General features: G+C 31.5%; 1 protein-coding gene across 2 annotated transcripts in view; it reads left to right on the top strand.

The window, feature by feature from the left end:
- The window catches only part of LOC129944173 (phospholipid-transporting ATPase ID), an 87020-nt gene that overhangs the window by 36147 nt on the left and 31522 nt on the right, over positions 1–19351 (top strand). The window contains exons 1-3 of one of the 2 annotated variants that reach the window (XM_056053407.1): positions 5197–5518; positions 16441–17162; positions 17284–17342. In XM_056053407.1, coding sequence (XP_055909382.1) covers positions 16619–17162; positions 17284–17342 — 603 coding nt within the window. In that variant the 5' untranslated portion in view covers positions 5197–5518; positions 16441–16618. Of the gene's footprint in view, positions 1–5196; positions 5519–16440; positions 17163–17283; positions 17343–19351 lie in introns of those variants that run through there. The other variant, XM_056053408.1, reaches the window with a different exon arrangement.

The raw sequence follows: 19351 nt of genomic DNA, 5'->3' as shown, positions 1-19351 counted from the left end.
AAATTGAATTTATGTTAAAAAAAAAATGTGTGCGTCTAATCAAGTGAACAGAACTGTATGTAGGGTGTATGGGAAAAAACAAACATACTCTACTCGTACACTAAATGTTTATCTTCGAAGAAATTGCATTTTAAAATTGGCATTCGCAGTTTGTTTTGTTTTTGTTTTTTTATTTGTCGTCGTAAAATGAAAATGTGATTCATGCGAACATTCTCTCGTTTGTTCGAGGCCTGATAGCTCCTTAATGCTTAGGAACTTTTTCATCTATTGTACACATTTAATTATAAACCTTTTGTTAAGGATATGTATTGGTTTCTTAAACAAAAAATATTTGAATGTAATATCTTTGGGTTGTGTTTTAAGGCTAATAATAAAGTTATACAAAAGGCGTTAAGCCGAACGTACTCTGCCTTTAGTTGCGGTGCATAGCATTATGTTAAGATACAACCAAAATTAGAGACAAATTAGGTCCGTGTACGTCCCATGGCAATATTGTTTTATTGATGTTTCTATGAGAATAAAACAAAATTTCAAAGATTTTAGTTTGACTAAAAATAAACAAAAAACTTTCAAATACTTCGAAGCTTCAGATAGCTATTGTTTCTATTTCACTCTTATCGTGCCTTGTCTACCTTTTTTACGTCTTAAGTGTCCAAAATTATAATATTAATGTTGAGAATTAAAGTACCCTGAACATCTCTTCAAACTGAAAACTAAAGGCTTTCAGGTGAATTTGTTACCAAAGGTAAATTAAAATATTGTTCATTTTCGAAAGCTAATGGATCAAAATTTTAAACGATTAAATAAAATGTTAAAGCCATTTTTAACAATTTACTAAGCTTAAAAGATGATTTTCCTAGTTTGAAACAATTGTTACATTTAAATACCTTTTAGAAACTTCCTAATGTTGAAATCACGGAATGGTAACTTTAACTTTTAGCAATTTGCTAAGTCCTTATGACATTCTTACAATTATTCATATAAAAGCAGAGGATGGTATGGTCTAGTCAACAGTTGGGAATTTCGTTTGATAGTTGCGATTAAGCTTTTTTGCTTTGTTAATTTTCACGAACTTTAATTTTTTAGACATGTTTGGATGCTCGTTTTAAAAGGCAATCTAGAAATTTACTTAGTTAGCAAAACGAAAAAAAAGGTTTGCCAATTTGGACTACCTTAATAAATTGCTTAACCCTTAACAATGAGTTATTCAAAATTTTGCAATTAATACTTTTAAACAACTCTAAGGATTAAAAATAATATTTGCGTTTTTTTATGAGAAAAAGTATCATGAATCGACTGATAATTACAATTTTCAAAAACAGGATTTTATTTCACCTAATTTTTGACTTAACATCTTTCACCCTACAATTATTAAGACACTTTTAAGAAGCCATTCAAAATAACAAATCGGACATCAATTGAATTTTAAAAAATACACAGTCCAACTACTCGTACTTATTCTTTAATTATATATAAACTTTTGCACTAAGGTTCTTCTTAACAATTACAAATTGTTAAGAAGAACCTTAGCTAAAATTATATTCGGAAACTAAAGGTTCTAAGTGAAACCTTTTTATAATCTATTTCGAGATGAGTAATGAACTTATGTATAATGTTTTTTTAAACAAATCAATGAATTTCCGCTTACAAATAAATAAATACTTTGCATATATTAAAAATGGTCCCAATATTTTAAAAATCTAAATCTTGTTTAATCTTCAAATGGTCCTTTCCAGAGCTACCTGCGAGAATGATTCATTTTTGGAACCGGTTTTATGGAGGCGTATGAATATTCCGACAGGCTAAAAGTATTTTTCTCATTTTGTCTACCCAATTACTGTAGCGTGTATCAGGCGAAGAGGAGCAAACGTTTTTCTTAATTTCTTCACTTAAAAGACTTTTGCTGTAATGATCTTAGCGATCTAATTGCTTGTAGGAGATAGGCCACCTTAGAATTGTTTAAAAATCAGTATTTTGTATCTCAAATTGTTCCCCAGGATCTCAAAATGTTGTACCAAAAGAAAAGTCGGGAAAAAAACCTTTTAGTACTCAATTTCCAAATGTATATGCTAAAGGTATTATTAAATTACTCTTGATTTTCTATCATTCAAAACTTCAAACACGTTTAACTCAATACTGCTTTTTCTTAAGTTTGCCGGACTTATAACTTATAATTTTACAGTCCAGTGTGAAATAGGGCCCCACCCAACAAACTTCTCCATCTAGCTCGGCCCCTAGCTAGATGTCTCCAGTGTCGTGCTCCAAGTTGGGTGAGGTCACTTTCCACTTGTGCGCGCCACCTGATTCGCGGTCGTCCTCTACTGCGCTGTTCTGTGGGTGTGAATTCGAAGACTTTCCGGGCCGGTCGTTGGACTTTTACTCTTCTGGCTAAGTAAACGTGGCCTTACAGCCCGTAATTTAAGCTAATGACTTGAAATTTGGAACATAGTACAGTTTCCTTAAAAGTTAGTTGAATTTTAAAGTAGCGCAGTTTATTTGTTATTAACAATTGAGATGTGGTTTATAAGGGAAGTTTTACATTTTTTACTTTAAAAGTGCGGCATTTCGCCAAAAAAACATTAACCCATTATAATTCAAAAATTACGGAAACTGTTGGTCCGGATGCGGATCCTTAAAAAAATATGTAATTACGAAAACAATGAACAGCCGCCATTTTGCAATAATTATTTTAAACAGTAAATTATTTATTTAATAAAACTCTATTTTTAAAATCTCCTTTATTAACTTCCCATAGGAAGTTATTGTAATGGGTCCGATTTGTCAAATTGAAAATTTTGACTTTTCTCGACGTTTCAAGGTCCCTAGAGTCAAAATAAAAGATTTTTAGATAGATGTCTGTGCGTGCGTGTGTACGTACGTTCGTACATCCGTACGTCCATATGTCCGTACGTTCGCGACTTTTTTTTCGTCGGTCATAGCTCAAGAACCAGAAGAGATATCGACTCCAAATAAATTTTGTTATACAGATAATAAGGCAGAAAGATTCAGAAAGGGATCTCAAATGAAAATTGCGTGGGTGCTTTTTTACCATAGCAGTTTAAAAAAAAGGTGACAATTTTGTATAACTCTAAATATCTTACAAACCAAAAACGCTTGAGACTTGATAATTAAATTTATATAATAAACTGAAACGTGATACCAAATAAGTATATTTTTTTTTAAAAATCCAGTTTATCGTTTTTTTTTTATAAATCAACAAAATCTGAAAAAAATGTTTCACCTCGAAAATTTTACGAATACAAAGTGATTTTTTCTCGAAAACAATTTTGTGCAGCGAAAAATAACGTTTTTAACATCTGGTTGGCTTTTTTTATAAAAAATAAAAACCTAACAAAAAACATTGCACAAAGTTGGTAAAAATTGAAATAAATTGAAAATATCTTTTCAAAGAATTTGAGATTATGGCTTCCAATTAATTTGAACTTGTAAGAAATATAGTTTTTAACATTCGCAAACATTTTGAGAAAAATCGAATTGACAGTTAAAAAAAAATAAACAAAAAAATTGGTAAAAATTGATTTTTGACAAATATCTTTTCAAAACTTTAAGATATTGGTTTTAAGTTACTTTAATCTTTTAAAAAATATTGTTGTCAACATTAAGTAAAATTTGAGAAAAATCGAATTTACAGTTTTTTTTACAAAAAAAATAAAAACCTTATAAAAAAACAATACTAAAACTTGGTAAAAATTTAATTTTTTTATAAATCCAACAGTCCGTTTTTTCATAAAAAAATAAAATCTACAAAAAATAGTACGAAAATTTGTTAAAAATTGATGTTCGGTTCTTGATGTCTCTCAAATTAATTTCATTCATCGGATTTGTAAAAATTTAAGAAACTAAAATTTGAAAAATGTGTTTTCGACTAAAAATCTATTTAACAAAACTAGATTTTCAAACTAATCTATTTCTTTGAATGAAAAACATTGTTGATAATTTTAATTTTTTTAAGAATAATTCGTTGAATTGAATGACAACTTTTTTAACCCAACATTACAAACTTTTAAGCAACACAAATCGACAGACGGGATGGGCAGTTGTCAGTGGGGGTCGCATCCCAGGCTCTTTTTTCTTAGCTTTTCTGAAAGAACATCCACATCCACAAAAAGCCCATTTGGTTACTTCTACTTGGCCTAATCCCTTAACCTAACCTCACCCAACATTATATCGAAATATTCCAAATTTTCATTTATTTGTAAGCATTGATGAAAAAATACATACTCTGAAATTAAATTCACATTTCAATCTATTTTTACAGAGTTAATTGTAATTATTTAAACGCTGCGATCATAAAATTTAAAGCTTTGATACCGACATAAACAATAGTTAAACCTTGCGTATGTTTTTACTAAAAGATAACTTTAGATGCCCAAAGTTATGAGTAATTGCAAGCGACAAAATGACGACCGCTATTGTTACTATACCTACTATAATTTTCCCACACAGCTAACATAAAAGGGCCACATCAAACTAACTAATTAACCATTAACCGCGTTTCGTTTCGTTTTATTTTTTTTTTTGTATTTTTTTCATGTTGTAAGTTATAGCAGTCTTATCGCTGAATGCTTTCATTTTGCGTTGGATTTTCCGCATGATGTCACACGATAAAATTTGGCCTGACTTCACTCGTTCTTACATTTACCACTTATTGTTAGTTTTTGTACTCTCTTACCTTTATCGTGGTATGGTGTGGTGGTGGCATACAAAACGGTGACGTCATATTATAGTAAATGGCAAATGACAGCAGGTCCTTCCAATTAGACTCTTTGCTTTTGCCGTAAACAGCTGTTGTTGTTTGAGTAAGCCGCTGTCGATGTCGCCTTTACCTTTGCCGCTGCTGCTGGCTTGCTGTTATTAAACATATACATATACATATACATACCTATATTATTGCTATAATATATAATATAATATTGTAAAAGCGTAATTGTGAATGTGATCAAAATGTGCATGTTGTGTCATGAGTGAAGGAAAAAAGAAAATATAAAAATATTTTAATTTTATTTTTCATTCGGTTTGCTCGCACTTTTAACACTAGAATTTTTAACTTCTTTTATTTAACTTATTGTTGTTAGTTTTGTTTTTCCTTTGTATTAATAATAATTTATTAAAGTTTCCATCCACGTTTTAATAGAATACAAAATCCAAAGTGCAAATAAGTGCAAATAACATAAAAATAACTTTTTTTCTTTTCTTCACGAAGAAAATTTAATTTAAAGCAACAAAAAAGAAATAACAAAAAGTTAAAGCTGATTCATTGCACAAAGTGAATGTACCTAACCTAGCCAGTATACCTATGTACCTCTTACTCTAGGCAGGCTAAAGCAGAAGTTCGTTGAGTCGTCTTTTTCGTCGGTTCGCCGTCGGTCGTCGGTCGTCGTTCTTCGAAGTGTCGGTCATAGAAATAATTAGAATGCTTTTAGTTATTTTGTTGTGGTTTTTATCTCCCAAGAAGTTTACATAGTTAAAAGTTCTTGCTTCCAAAGACGATACAAAAGTAAACATACATTGTACAATTTACTATGTTCCTCCTCCACTCCATGAGTGTTACCTGCCTCAGTTTTTCTTTTTAAGGAAGAGTTTTTGCGACATAAAAATCTGTTAATTATTCTTTTTTTATTAGCAAAGTGTTTTATTTAAGTTTTATTATGTAATATGATGTGTGTACGGATGTTGATTGTAAAAATAATTCGTTTTTTGTGGTTTTTTATTTAAAATTCCCAATTGAAATGGAAAGTGTTTTTCAATGACGACATGGAAGTGATGTGATGACCCAATCCTAATTTTCTTGAGTACCTATATTTTCTGGTTTTGTTTTGTTGTTGTTTTCTTAATATTCACTTAATGTGACAAGTGCATTATGTTTATGCTTGCAGTTTATTTGCATCTGCAGTTGTGTGAAGTTATGAAGTATTTTAATGACACATATCTAAGTTTCAAATTTCTAAAGCTTGTGCTTCTATGTTTTTTTAACCTCTACTTTATTCAAAATCTTTATAAAATAAACTTAAAACAAAAAAATATCTAAAACAAAATAAAATCCTTACATGAAATAACAAAAAAGAAAAATGCATTGAATTTAACAACTTGACCACTAAAGTAGTTCAAGGGACTGGCTCGTCGTAGTGTCGTGTTGTGGATGGTAAAAATCAATAAAAAGAAGAATAAAATAAAAAGTTTATTCCACTCAAAGAGTGGCTAGTTCATAGTCAAGTCACCCACCTACTATATGATATAGTGTCTCGTGTTCGTGATGTATTGCAACAATAGAGGTTATACCTACTTTCCTACCATTCATATCCTTCAAAAAGAGCTACATAATAGCTATCGAGTATACTAGGTATTGCGTGTAATGTGGTTTTAAGGAACAATTTTCTCTGCATGCAATGTCACAATATTTTCAAGACTAAGGTAAACCGACATATCATGGTTTATGGTTTTTCAATGTCGACAAAAATCAGTGAAACCTTTTTATTGTTGATAGTGTCGAAAAAAAAATCAGTGAAATCTTTTTATTTCTGATGGTTTATTGACAAAAGTATATCTTTCAATTGAATCAATCAAGCAATTTTGATAATACAATTAGATTCATCGGGGTGCGTTTGGTATTACATGTATTAAAGCGAGTAATTTGTTAATTGAGCGATTGTCAAAGAGGTTCTTTTTGAATGTTAAAAATAGATTTAAAAAACCGATACACTGCAAAGGGATTTGATTGTAATCGAACGACAGTTAAGTAGAAAAATCTAAATTTAATAAAAACTTTTGAATCGTTAACGCACTTTTAAATAATTTAACATTCAAACGTATACACATATTGTATAGATACATGTATTATAATATTTATTAAAGGATTGAAAATTCATGCGTCACGTGGTTTTGGAATATAGTTAATATATTTGAATATTGATTTCAATCCATTCGAAATTTAAAAGTTAAAAATAATATTCTTTGTAGCAATCCCAAAAATAGCACGTAAATGACGATATGAGAAATTTCAAACCATCATCAAATAATATGAAAATAAATGAAATTACGTTGCACAAGGGTCCGTTGAGGAATAGGGCCCAGTGATTTACAACTATCAACGATTCCTGTGAGCGAGTAGTTTTAAGACAAATTCTAATTTGAGAAAACACTTTCCATGACAAGATTTACTTCCTGGTCAATTCCTAACAAGAAGTAGTACCCGTGACAAAAAAAAAATAATAATAAACGGTGATTTTTTAAGAGCTTGAAAACTTAAAAAAAAAAAAAAACGCATAAAATTTGCAAAATCTCATCGATTCTTTATTTGAAACGTTAGATTGGTCCATGACATTTACTTTTTGAAGATAATTTCATTTAAATGTTGACCGCGGCTGCGTCTTAGGTGGTCCATTCGGAAAGTCCAATTTTGGGTAACTTTTTCGAGCATTTAGGCCGGAATAGCCCGAATTTCTTCGGAAATGTTGTCTTCCAAAGCTGGAATAGTTGCTGGCTTATTTGTGTAGACTTTAGACTTGACGTAGCCCCACAAAAAATAGTCTAAAGGTGTCAAATCGCATGATCTTGGTGGCCAACTTACCGGTCCATTCCTTGAGATGAATTGTTCTCCGAAGTTTTTCCTCAAAATGGCCATAGAATCGCGAGCTGTGTGGCATGTAGCGCCATCTTGTTGAAACCACATGTCAACCAAGTTCAGTTCTTCCATTTTTGGCAACAAAAAGTTTGTTAGCATTGAACGATAGTGATCGCCATTCACCGTAACGTTGCGTCCAACAGCATCTTTGAAAAAATACGGTCCAATGATTCCACCAGCGTACAAACCACACCAAACAGTGCATTTTTCGGGATGCATGGGCAGTTCTTGAACGGCTTCTGGTTGCTCTTCACTCCAAATGCTGCAATTTTGCTTATTTACGTAGCCATTCAACCAGAAATGAGCCTCATCGCTGAACAAAATTTGTCGATAAAAAAGCGGATTTTCTGACAACTTTTCTAGGGCCCATTCACTGAAAATTCGACGTTGTGGCAGATCGTTCGGCTTCAGTTCTTGCACGAGCTGTATTTTATACGGTTTTACACCAAGATCTTTGCGTAAAATCTTCCATGTGGTCGAATAACACAAACCCAATTGCTGCGAACGGCGACGAATCGACATTTCACGGTCTTCAGCAACACTCTCAGAAACAGACGCAATATTCTCTTCTGTACGCACTGTACGCATTCGTGTGGTTGGTTTAATGTCCAATAAAGTAAACTGAGTGCGAAACTTGGTCACAATCGCATTAATTGTTTGCTCACTTGGTCGATTATGTAGACCATAAATCGGACGTAAAGCGCGAAACATATTTCGAACCGAACACTGATTTTGGTAATAAAATTCAATAATTTTCAAGCGTTGCTCGTTAGTAAGTCTATCTATGATGAAATGTCAAAGCATACTGAGCATCTTTCTCTTTGACACCATGTCTGAAATCCCGCGTGATCTGTCAAATACTAATGCATGAAAATCCTAACCTCAAAAAAATCACCCTTTATTAGGTTATTCACAATTTTTAGAAAATTAAATAGAAAAAAAATCTATAAATATGTTGTTTTATTTTTATAAAAAAGTAGGAAATAATTAAAGTTCTGCATACAAAACAATTTTAATGCATTACAATATTCGAAAACCTAATTAAAATAGCTGAAAATTAAGGAAAATATATAAAAAAGATAATCTATAAACATTTGGAGTCTGATTAAAAATCCTAATTTCAGGAGAAACAAATTAAATTGTGTGTACGCCTAAATAACTGAGTGTACTTCATTTGTGCGGCAAAAAAGTTTGCTCTTTGACAATCATTCTTAAATCCGTTTGAATTTGTTTATTTTTGAAACTAAACCCATTCTTTGTGCATGTAACAATAATTTGTCAAATTTCCTCGTGAACAGTCGAATTTTTTGAATTCAATTGCAAGAGTCTTTATTTTTACGTGCCACTAAAACTTTAACAGAAAGACTATCTACTATTTCTATCATATGTTTCTAAATAAATAGTTTTTACCACAATTTTAAACATAATTTCTTTTGAAGACTATATATTTTAACTGAACCAACATTGTTTGTACAGGGTCACCCATTTTTACTTGCGACATATAGGAACTACGAGTATATGGCAAGTTTTGCATTCGTGCCAAAATTTTGAACTCGAGATTTTAATCAAACATGATATTACAATGAAGAGAAGTCGAAATAAGTGGGTCCCGCGATTCTGTACAGTCTGTTTTGTCTGTCTGTCCAAGCTCCTACAACCTAAACCATTGGGTCGATTGAGTTAAAACTTGGAAGTTAAGGTTTTGATTCGCGTAAAAAAAAACCCATACAAATTTTTTAGTCTAAAAAAGAATATTTCGAATTTTCTCAAAAACACACCGATAGATTTTTTTTAATTTTCTCTAGAATTTTATTTTTGAATTTGACTTCTTTTAACAAGAAAAACACATTTTTGCATTGCTCAGGAAAGGTACCGCTCATAGAACCGTTATATTGTTTTTTAATTTTCTCACCAACTTATGAACTGATTTAAATAATTTTTTTGTATAGGCTCTTATATTAACTTAACAATATTTGATTATCAAAAGTGCGATTTTGATTGTTTTGGATTTTTTAAAAAATATTGATTTTTTTTTCAAAATTTTATATCTCAAAAACCGTTTAACATTTTTGTACAAAATTTAAATGTATAACATATATTTACAATCACTAAACACCTGCATACCAAAAATATTTTTAGAACAAAATTAAAATTTTTTTTGTATATAAAAAATTAATTAAAAAAAAAACGCTCTAACGATATTCAAAAAAAAATCGAAAAATCAAGGGTTTTTTGATTTAAAAATGGCATTTAAATTTATGAAGAAAAACTTAGTTTCTAGGTAAAATTTTGAATCTTAAAATAGTTTTTTTTTAAATTATTTTAACTGTGCATGAGCCCGAAAGAGCGCATTATTTTGACAACATTCTAATTAGATTCATATCTTTTATCCAAAAGATACAACGATGGCTGTGTAGCGCCACTGTATCGGATTAACGAATATGATTTATTTATTAAATTTAATCAACAATCTTTTTTAAAGTGTCTATCAAGAAGCTACCTACCTTTGTATCTATGATTTGTAAATATTATTCTTTATAAATAAGGTTGTTTCACAAATATTTTACTTGCCTTTGCCTATAAAAGAATAAATAGTTAGTACAAGTTAAAGAAACGGGCCAGGAAGAGTGTATGCATTTTCTATTAGAATCACTTTTTCATCGTATACACATTATAGCTAACCTATATAGGTATTACGTACAACTTCTACAACTACTGCTTACATGTCACTTCATAAATCCAAAATGCCCAAGAGCCTGACTTTAAACAACACATGAAAAGCAATTTCTTGTACCTGTTCATATACTTGTTTTTTTTTTTTAAGCTTTAACGAAAAAAATAAATTGAACGTAATAAATCCATGTTTGCGCCATGTTTGTAGGAAAGAAGTAATGTTATTGGACTGTATTAAGTATACTTCTACCTACCAATGGCATTAATTTATTACTATCATAAACATGTCTTTATCTATCTATCTGCATAAAGCTGAGTACGCCAATTAACTATTCCCTATTCGTTTTAAACACCTACCTAGCTACACAGCCAATAGACGATCGCTTTACAATTAAAACATACATGTGCTGCCTCCTTCTTATCTTCAGATAATTTATTTTACATCCTGGTTCTTCCAATATAAAATTAAAATAAAGCTATCGAAAGGAAAAAGCTTCGAACAAACTAGTTAAATACACAAACAATTATTTTCGTTAAGTATGCTTACAAGTATTTTTCATTTCCGGGATGAGTTGTCCTAGGATGAGTTGTGTCTTGGGATGAATAGCGCGGTTTTGTTGACAAATCGAATGGCATTTATATCTTTGAAGACAAAAGTATTTTACAGGTATATTTTTAAATCTTATATAGGTACTTTTTAAATACACTCTTTGCATACAGGAGCAAGTTCGTGCGACCCAGTCGTGCATTTTATTTTTTTTCAATTGCAAGAGTTTCTATTTTACGTGCCACTAAAACTTTAACAGAATGACTGTCTTCTTTCTACTAATACTATCATATCTTTCTAAATAAATAATTTTTAACACAATAGTTTTCGTATAACATCATTTCTTTTGAAATCTATAAATTTTAAGTGAACCAACATTGGGTGATCCATTTTGTGGTTTCAAAAGTAACCGTTAATAAAACACATACAATATTTTTTTTTCGTTATATTTCTTTTTTATTATAAAATTTGAACGTTGGCATTATGTGTAAAACACTACATCATTTAAATGACCACCATGTGAATTGTTGCAAGCATCGATTCTTATGAGGAAATGTTTGGCCACTTTTTGACACACATTGGGCGGAATCTCAGCCATTACTTGACTAATACTGGTTTTTAAGTGCTCTAAACGGTCTTTTGCGCAACAAAAAAGTCCAGTGGTTCCAGATCGCATGCTCTTGGTGGCCAGTTAATAATGCCACGAAGAGAAATTACGAGGCCAAAAATTGTCTCTTGCAACAAAGTCATATTCGGTGGATTTGTGTGTATATTCTCCAAGTAGTATTCTTCAATAGCAGGTTATTATATGACCATAACTCTCCGAATTGACGGTGACAGTCATTCCATCGTCGTGGTTTTGAAGAAGTAAGGTCCAATCATAGCTACAGATCAAAGAGCGCGCCAAACATTGACTTTTTGTGGATGTAATGGCCCTCTTCAATTACTTGAAAACAGATAACATGTTATATATTTGAGTAAAATATAACAACCTGTGCTGTCAATTAAAAAAAAATCTAGTATCTAACTCATCGGAAACTAAACATATTAAAAAATTCCCAAAAGAGTTATTGTTCAACTTAATTTATTTAAGCTCACTATCATTTTTTTTATACTGAAATCATTGGAAAAAATGATTTATGCCGATATTAAACAGCAATTTTAAAATATTGTTAATTATAACGTGTTCCATGAATTATTAAAAGAAACTGTAATCACTGTCTATGCAGGGTGTATCAAAGTCACTTGAACTTATTTTCTAATTCATTCCGTTTGGTTTAACACTCGCTTATAACAGATATAGCAAAAGCTCAAACCGTTTCTTGTTTAATTATAGCGATGGTAAGTGCGTTGGACTGTCATTCTGGAGGCCTTGAATTTAATCTTTGTCTGTGCCACGTTAAAAATATTATGCAATGGTAATGCCTATTACGAGAAATTGACAAATCCTTCAAGAGTAATTTTTGTCATTTGGTATTCATCCATGGTCCTAATCCACAACGGACTGTAGCACCACCTGATTTAGTTTTGTATTTAATACAAACTTGGCTTAAATTTGAAAAGGCTAAAGAAAGAAGGCCAAAATGCATGTAATCCGTTTTGCGCATTAATGTTAGAATTTAAAGAATAGACAGTCCACGATTTAACAACGTTATAAAAGCTGTACTTTATTCAAAGAAGTATAAATTGAGAGTGATTAATATAACATAAGAAATAAGAAAATACTCTAGAATTGAATTGCTTTACATTAGACGTGCGTTTATACTTTTATAAACAGCGCACAGTAATGCTTAAAAGTTATGAATTATAACACTTAAAAATGTTTTGTAGCAAGTAACTATTTAAAGATTTATGGGTAAAAGTATTTTTTTTAGTTTTCATTCAAAACTTTAATTTTGAAAAAAAAACACACAAACCTAATATCAAAAACCTTTACTCTACTGCGCTGTCTTGTGGGTGTTTCCCTGCGCTCTACGTGACCCTGCCATTTTAGTCGTTGGGCTTTTACCCTTCTAGCTAAGTCTACGTTGCTGTACAGCCCGTATAGCTCGTCGTTCCATCTTCTTCTCCACTCCCCTTCGATGCATACGGGATCGTAGATCACACGAAGAACTTTTCTCTCGAACCGACCCAAGGTGCTATCATCCGCTTTTGTCATAGTCCACTATTCTGCACCGTATAGTAGGACGGGGATGATAAGGGTCTTATATAGCGACACTTCGCTCTCGAGAGAGCACTTTACCACTTAATTGCTTTCTTAGTCCAAAGAAACAGCGGTTAGCAAGAGTTATTCTGCGTTTGATCTCAGCGCTGGTGTTGTTTTTTGCATTTACAGCGGAACCTAGGTAGACGAAGTCCTGAACTACCTTAAAGTTACGGCTATCGATGGTGACGTTTCGACCAAGACGTCGGTGTTGTATGTCCTTTCTTGACGACAGTATGTGCTTTTTTTTCCCTCATTAACCGTTAAACCCATTCTTGCCGCCTCTGCCTCAATACTCACAAAAGACCCATTGACATCACGCTGAGTTCTTCCGATTATGTTAATGTGATCAGCATATGCTAGTAATTGGACAGACTTTTGAAAAATAGTGCCTCTAGTGTTGCCGTGTGAGCTCTGCACTATTCTTTCAAGCACGATGTTAAAAAAAATCACATGACAGCGCATCACCTTGTCTCAAAACCTTTTTTGACATCGAAAGGTTCTGTTAAGTTGTTTCCAACCTTTATGGAGCAGCGTGAATTCTCCATGCTCATCCTGCACAAACGGACGAGTTTGGCAGGGATGCCAAAAGTAGACATGGCTCTATACAGCTCCTCCCTGTAGATGCTGTCATATTCGCCCTTGAAATCGATGAAAAGATGGTGGGTTTTTTTCCAGGATCTGCCATAATTTGAATAATTGATCGAGTGTGGACTTTCCTGGTCTAAAATCACACTGATAAGGACCTATCAGGTTGTTGACGATGGGCCTTAGACGTTCACATATTAAGGCAGAGAAGATTTTTTAGGCGATGTTAAGTTAACTGATCCATCTTTAGTTGGTGCAGTTTAGACGGTCTCCTTTTTCTTTTCAAAAATGCCCAAAAGTGTTCTTGTTTGAATTGCTGGTAAAACTGTCTATTGATCAATGCATTTACATATTTTCATCTTAACGATACTTCATTATTTTCATTCGTTTTTTATTTAATTTTAAATTTGAACAAAGAAAAGTCACTTTTTATATTTAAATTAAAAAATGAAGTATTTTTCATTGATTATGTAAATATAACAAAATAATATTGAAAATAAATCTATCGTTTCTTGACCACAAGAAATTCCAATGCATGCATGAATGGCGCTATAATTTGTGTTTTTATATGCTTGTGCATCTCCCAATTAAACTTGTCATCATCGTTGTCATATGTCAAGCTGTCATGATGACTATAGTTGATGTAAATGCATATTGTTGCTGTATAGCGCCACCACACCTTTTTCTCAGTGGATAACATAGACAAAAAGAGGCTGGGATGCGACCCACACTGATAACTTCCCATCCCGTCTGTCGATTTGTCTTGCTTAAAAGTTTGTCTTTATGTACTCGTATCAATTTTTACCAAATTTGCGTACTCTTTTTGTAGATTTTATTTTTTATATGAAAAAACGGACTGTTGGATTTTATATTAAAATTACTGAATATCGAAAACAATATTTTCTGTGAAATAAAATAAGTTTCAAGCCAATATTTATAAGTTTTGAAAAGCTATTTAAGCCGAAAGTAATTTTTTACCAAGTTTTAGTATTGTTTTTATTTTAGAGTTTTATTTTTTGTAAAAAAAACTGCCAATTCGATTTTTTAAAAATTTTACCAACAATATTTCTTATGAGATAACATTACTTTAAAGCCAATACTTAAAATTTTTAAAGAGATATTTGAGTCGAAAATCAATTTTTACCAACTTTTATAAATTGTTTTTTTTTAGGTATTTATTTTTTGTAAAAAAACTATCAATTCGATTTTTTTCAAACTTTAATTGTATGTTGAAAACAAGATTTTTTGAAAGATAAAAGATAATTAAAGCCAATATCTCAAAGTTTTGAAAAGATATTTGAGTCAAAAATCAATTTTTACCAATTTTATAAATTATTTTTTTTAGGTTCTTAGTTTTTTAAAAAAAACTGTCAATTCGATTTTTCTCAAAATTTTTCAGAATGTTGAAAACAATATTTCTTATAAGATAAAATAAAATTGAAGCCTTAATTTCAAGTTTTTGAAAAGATATTTGAATCGATATTCAATTTTTACGAACTTTGAGTAATGTTTTTTTTTAGATTTTTATTTTTTATAAAAAAATTGTCAATTAGATTTTTCTCAAAATTTTATCAGATGTCAAAAACATTATTCTTCGTTGCACAAAATTGTTTTAGAGATAAAATCATATTTCAGTCGTAAAATTTTGGAGGTGACACATTTTTTTTTTCAGTTTTATTGATTTAAAAAAAAACCGTTATATTGATTTTTTTCAAAAAATATACCTGTTAGGTATCACGTTACAATCTATTATATAAAATTTAATTCAAGTCTCTAGCGTTTTTGGTTCGTAAGATATTTAGGGTTAACCAAAATTTTCACCATTTTTTCAAACTGCTATAGTAAAAAAACCACCCACGCAATTTTCTTGAGAGCCCTTTCTGCATCTTTCTGCATTATTATCTGTATAACAAAATTTATTTGAAGTCAATATCTCTTCTGGTTCTTGAGCTATGGACAACGAAAAAAACGTCGCGAACGTACGGACGTACGGACGTACAAACGTACGTACACACGCACGCACATACATCTTTCTAAAAATCTTTTATTTGGACTCTAGGGACCTTGAAACGTCGAGAAATGTCAAAATTTTCAATTTGACAAATCGGACCCATTACAATAACTTCCTATGGGAAGTTAATAATGTTATTCAGAATAATTATTTACTTTAGAAAATTTTAATAATTTTCAATATTTCCTGTACTTTATGTTAGAAAACGTAATAAGTTTTAATTTGTTTGTGATGCACATACTTTGAAAATGTTTTCGCAGGGTAAAACACCTTGGTCTTGAGCACTCAACATTTTCCAAAAACGTAATTTTTGAATTATTCAACAATAATCGCGATCTATTAACATTAATGCCAGGTATTTAAAAAGAAATACTTTGACACTTCAAATGACAGCTGGGTTTGGTAATTGTCAAATGCCAGCGCTACCAATTTCAAACCACAAAATCAATGGTCTTTTATATTTTCTTGCTCTCAACCACTTTTAAGCATCACAGAGTTACCATAAAAACTCACTTTTTTATTTCTCCAATTGGTACGGAAAAGAAATAATAAGTCAAAACCATACTTTTAAGTAAAAGATATCGAAATAGTAATTTTTATTTTGCAGAGAAAACACAAAGTAGAAACTGAAAAGAATTACTTTTTGTCATGTGAAAAAAAAAAATATTACAAAATTTAATTCAGTCAACTCTTCCTTAAAGAAAAACTCAGATTTACACAGCAAATTAAAACACTCAGATATTTTCATTTACTGTATATTTGTTAAATTTTGTTAGATTCTGTAAAATGGTCATCAATTTAATTTCTAAAACAGCATGGATTCAAAAATATTATTTATTTTTTACTAAAGCACCATTAAGCCCGTTAACTGCATGTGAATGTTTCCTTTAAAATGAAATTATAAGTTCCCATTTTACTAAAATACAAAACAAATATTAAAATAACAAAAACAAAATGCATGTGACCTGCAAAGTTGATTCTTTTGACGAAGAATCACTAACCCCAGCTAATAGTGAAGATAAGTTTTTTGGTAATCGAAGAGACTTTTCTAAATACACTTCCATATGTAATCCAAAAAGTCACAAATTAAGAACTAGAAGCCTATACAGCTTAGCCACACCTCCGGAAAAGAGCGAAGAAATTAAATTAAAACGCCGATCCGAATCAAATATACAAACACTTTCGGATTCAAGTGATAAAACAACACCAACAAATATACAATTGAATTTAAATAGTAATATTGAGATATTATATGAAGTACAAACGGCTAGAGATACAGAAGATGATTCGAATGTAGATGAAGAAAGCAATACACCTGCGGGGACATGTTGCAGCAGCTTGTCATTTAAATCGGTATTAGGTTTTTGGAAGAGTTCAAATTGCAAGTGTTCGAAAAGTACATCATTAGGTCTTCAAGCTGACGATAATCTCATGTCCGATAAAAATATACGTCGATTGTCACAGATCAGGCGACGACGAAATTCCTACTATTTTTCGGGTAATTGTTTCTCTTCTGTAAAAATATTTACCTCTACTATATTAAAAAGTGTTTATAACTTAACTTTCCAATCAAACTGTAAACAACATTTAAATTACATTTTTTAACATCTATTTTTCAGACAACGAACGAAGAATTCGGGCCAATGATAGAGAATTTAATGCGCAATTTAAATATGCTGTAAGTATTCTAGTTTTCTTACCGACAAGTTCGTTTTAATTTAATCAAGTCTTAAGTTTTTGTAGAATACATAATTTAGAAATAATGGGTGTTTTACAGGTGTAATTTTTGAGTTGGCAACACTTGTTTTAACTGTCAGCGATTTTGTCAGCTATCAAGTGAATTATCGTTAGTTTGGTTTTGCTTATGAACATGAATAGAATTATATTGAACAACGCTTTCAAATATAATTTGAAAATCGTATTTGGAGAGATCATAACCCTCAAGTGCAAGTTGAGGCACCCTTAGGTTTCGGCCACGCAATGAGCGACTGAGCGACCGAACGACGAGTCACTTAGCGATCAATCTGAGTGATGGGTGGCCATTTACTAAACGACACGTCGCTGAGCGATTAATTGAAAAAATGCCATCGTCAAGTGCCGTTCGTCATAGCTTACTAGTTGAAAGTCGCGTTCATATTTATAGATCTTTAAGAAGATCAAGAATCCGTAGATTCGGTGGACAACCCAATAAATCGTGAAAGGGAAAATTATGGTGAATTTCATCATTTATATCTAAATCTTCGTCGATTTCCAGAATGGTTTTGGCGATATTGTCGTATGTCAGTACCATCTTTTGATTAGCTCAAACAAATGCAACAACCCAAGAAGAACAGCTTCGTTACAAAAGAAGCTCAAGCAATGCGTTGAATACAAGAAATGAACTTGCGCAATATTTCCGGGAATTCGGGCATTGAACAAAAAATACAATTTGTAATTGAATATGCAATTTCGCAAAGGGCACATGTCTGATATTTTGATAAATACGTTTTTTATGCCAGTGTCACGTAAATGCTTATATACACCTATTAAGATTTAAAACAGAACATCTCTGGTATTAATTCTGCTATAAATGTCATTGCCTGTACTCACAAAAAATAAAAAATTCCTAAACATCTTAAATTATCAGAGATTTTTCGAAATTATTCAATTGAAGATTAAATTAATAAAACTTAGCAGAACAATTGCAAATCTGTCCAACTTTTTCCCACTCTTTATCGATGACATTTTTATTTTTGTAATATTCGTGGGTGTCCTGCCATAGCACTGGGTGGCTTTGGATAGCTGGAATTAAACTTTCAGTGTTTATTGTACACATTTTATTTCTACGTGCGTCTCGCTCAGCGATCGCCTGAAAAATTAAAATAGATATGATTTGCAGAGCGACGTCACTCTGTCGCTTACAAAATCGCTGAGTCGCTTAGGGTTTATGTGGCCACCTCCATACGATTTCATACGTTCTAATTTTTTTTACGTCACTTAGCGACTCGTCGCTCAGTCGCTCGTCGCTCATTGCGTGGCCGGAGTGCCGGACCCTTACAGCAACAAAACTGAGTGTTTGGTGGGTGTTATAGGTTGGTGAAATAATTGATCCTTACTTTTTTAAAAACGATGCTGGCCAGAACGTTACAGTCAATGGCGACAGCTATAGAACCATGATTACATACTTTTGCATTCATAAATTGAATAACTATGATGTGCAAGTGCAAGATGTCAGACCATCTGCCACAATTGATTTATAAAAGGAAACATTTGGGAACCGCATAGTTTCACCTTACGGACCCGTGAATTGGACTTTAAGCTGATGCGATTTAAAGCCGCTTGATTATTCTCTGTAGAGATATACATATATGGTCGCTTGCCGAAAAGCCAAAAGCGATAGACTATTAAACGAATTTTTGTCGGTATAAAGCCATAAATGTTGGAAAAAACCATTGACAATTGGAATTAACGCCAGAAGATTATTCTTCTAAGAAAAGTGAATTTCATGTCAATTGAAAAAACATCTTTTTTTATTCTATTTTAAAAGTCCACGCCACTAAAAACACTCTTTATATGTATGTAAAGGGTGATTTTTTAAAAGCTATTGGAAAGTTTTTCAAAAAACATACAATTCAAAAGAATGCATGAAATCTTTATTTGAATCGATAGTTCGGTCCATATTATTTAATGTTTGAAGATTATTTCATG

The sequence above is a fragment of the Eupeodes corollae genome, chromosome 2, assembly GCF_945859685.1.
Source record: "Eupeodes corollae chromosome 2, idEupCoro1.1, whole genome shotgun sequence".
Lineage (NCBI taxonomy): Eukaryota > Metazoa > Arthropoda > Insecta > Diptera > Syrphidae > Eupeodes > Eupeodes corollae.
The sequence above is the reverse complement of the archived record's forward strand: the minus strand, read 5'-3'. Positions and strand labels throughout refer to the sequence as shown.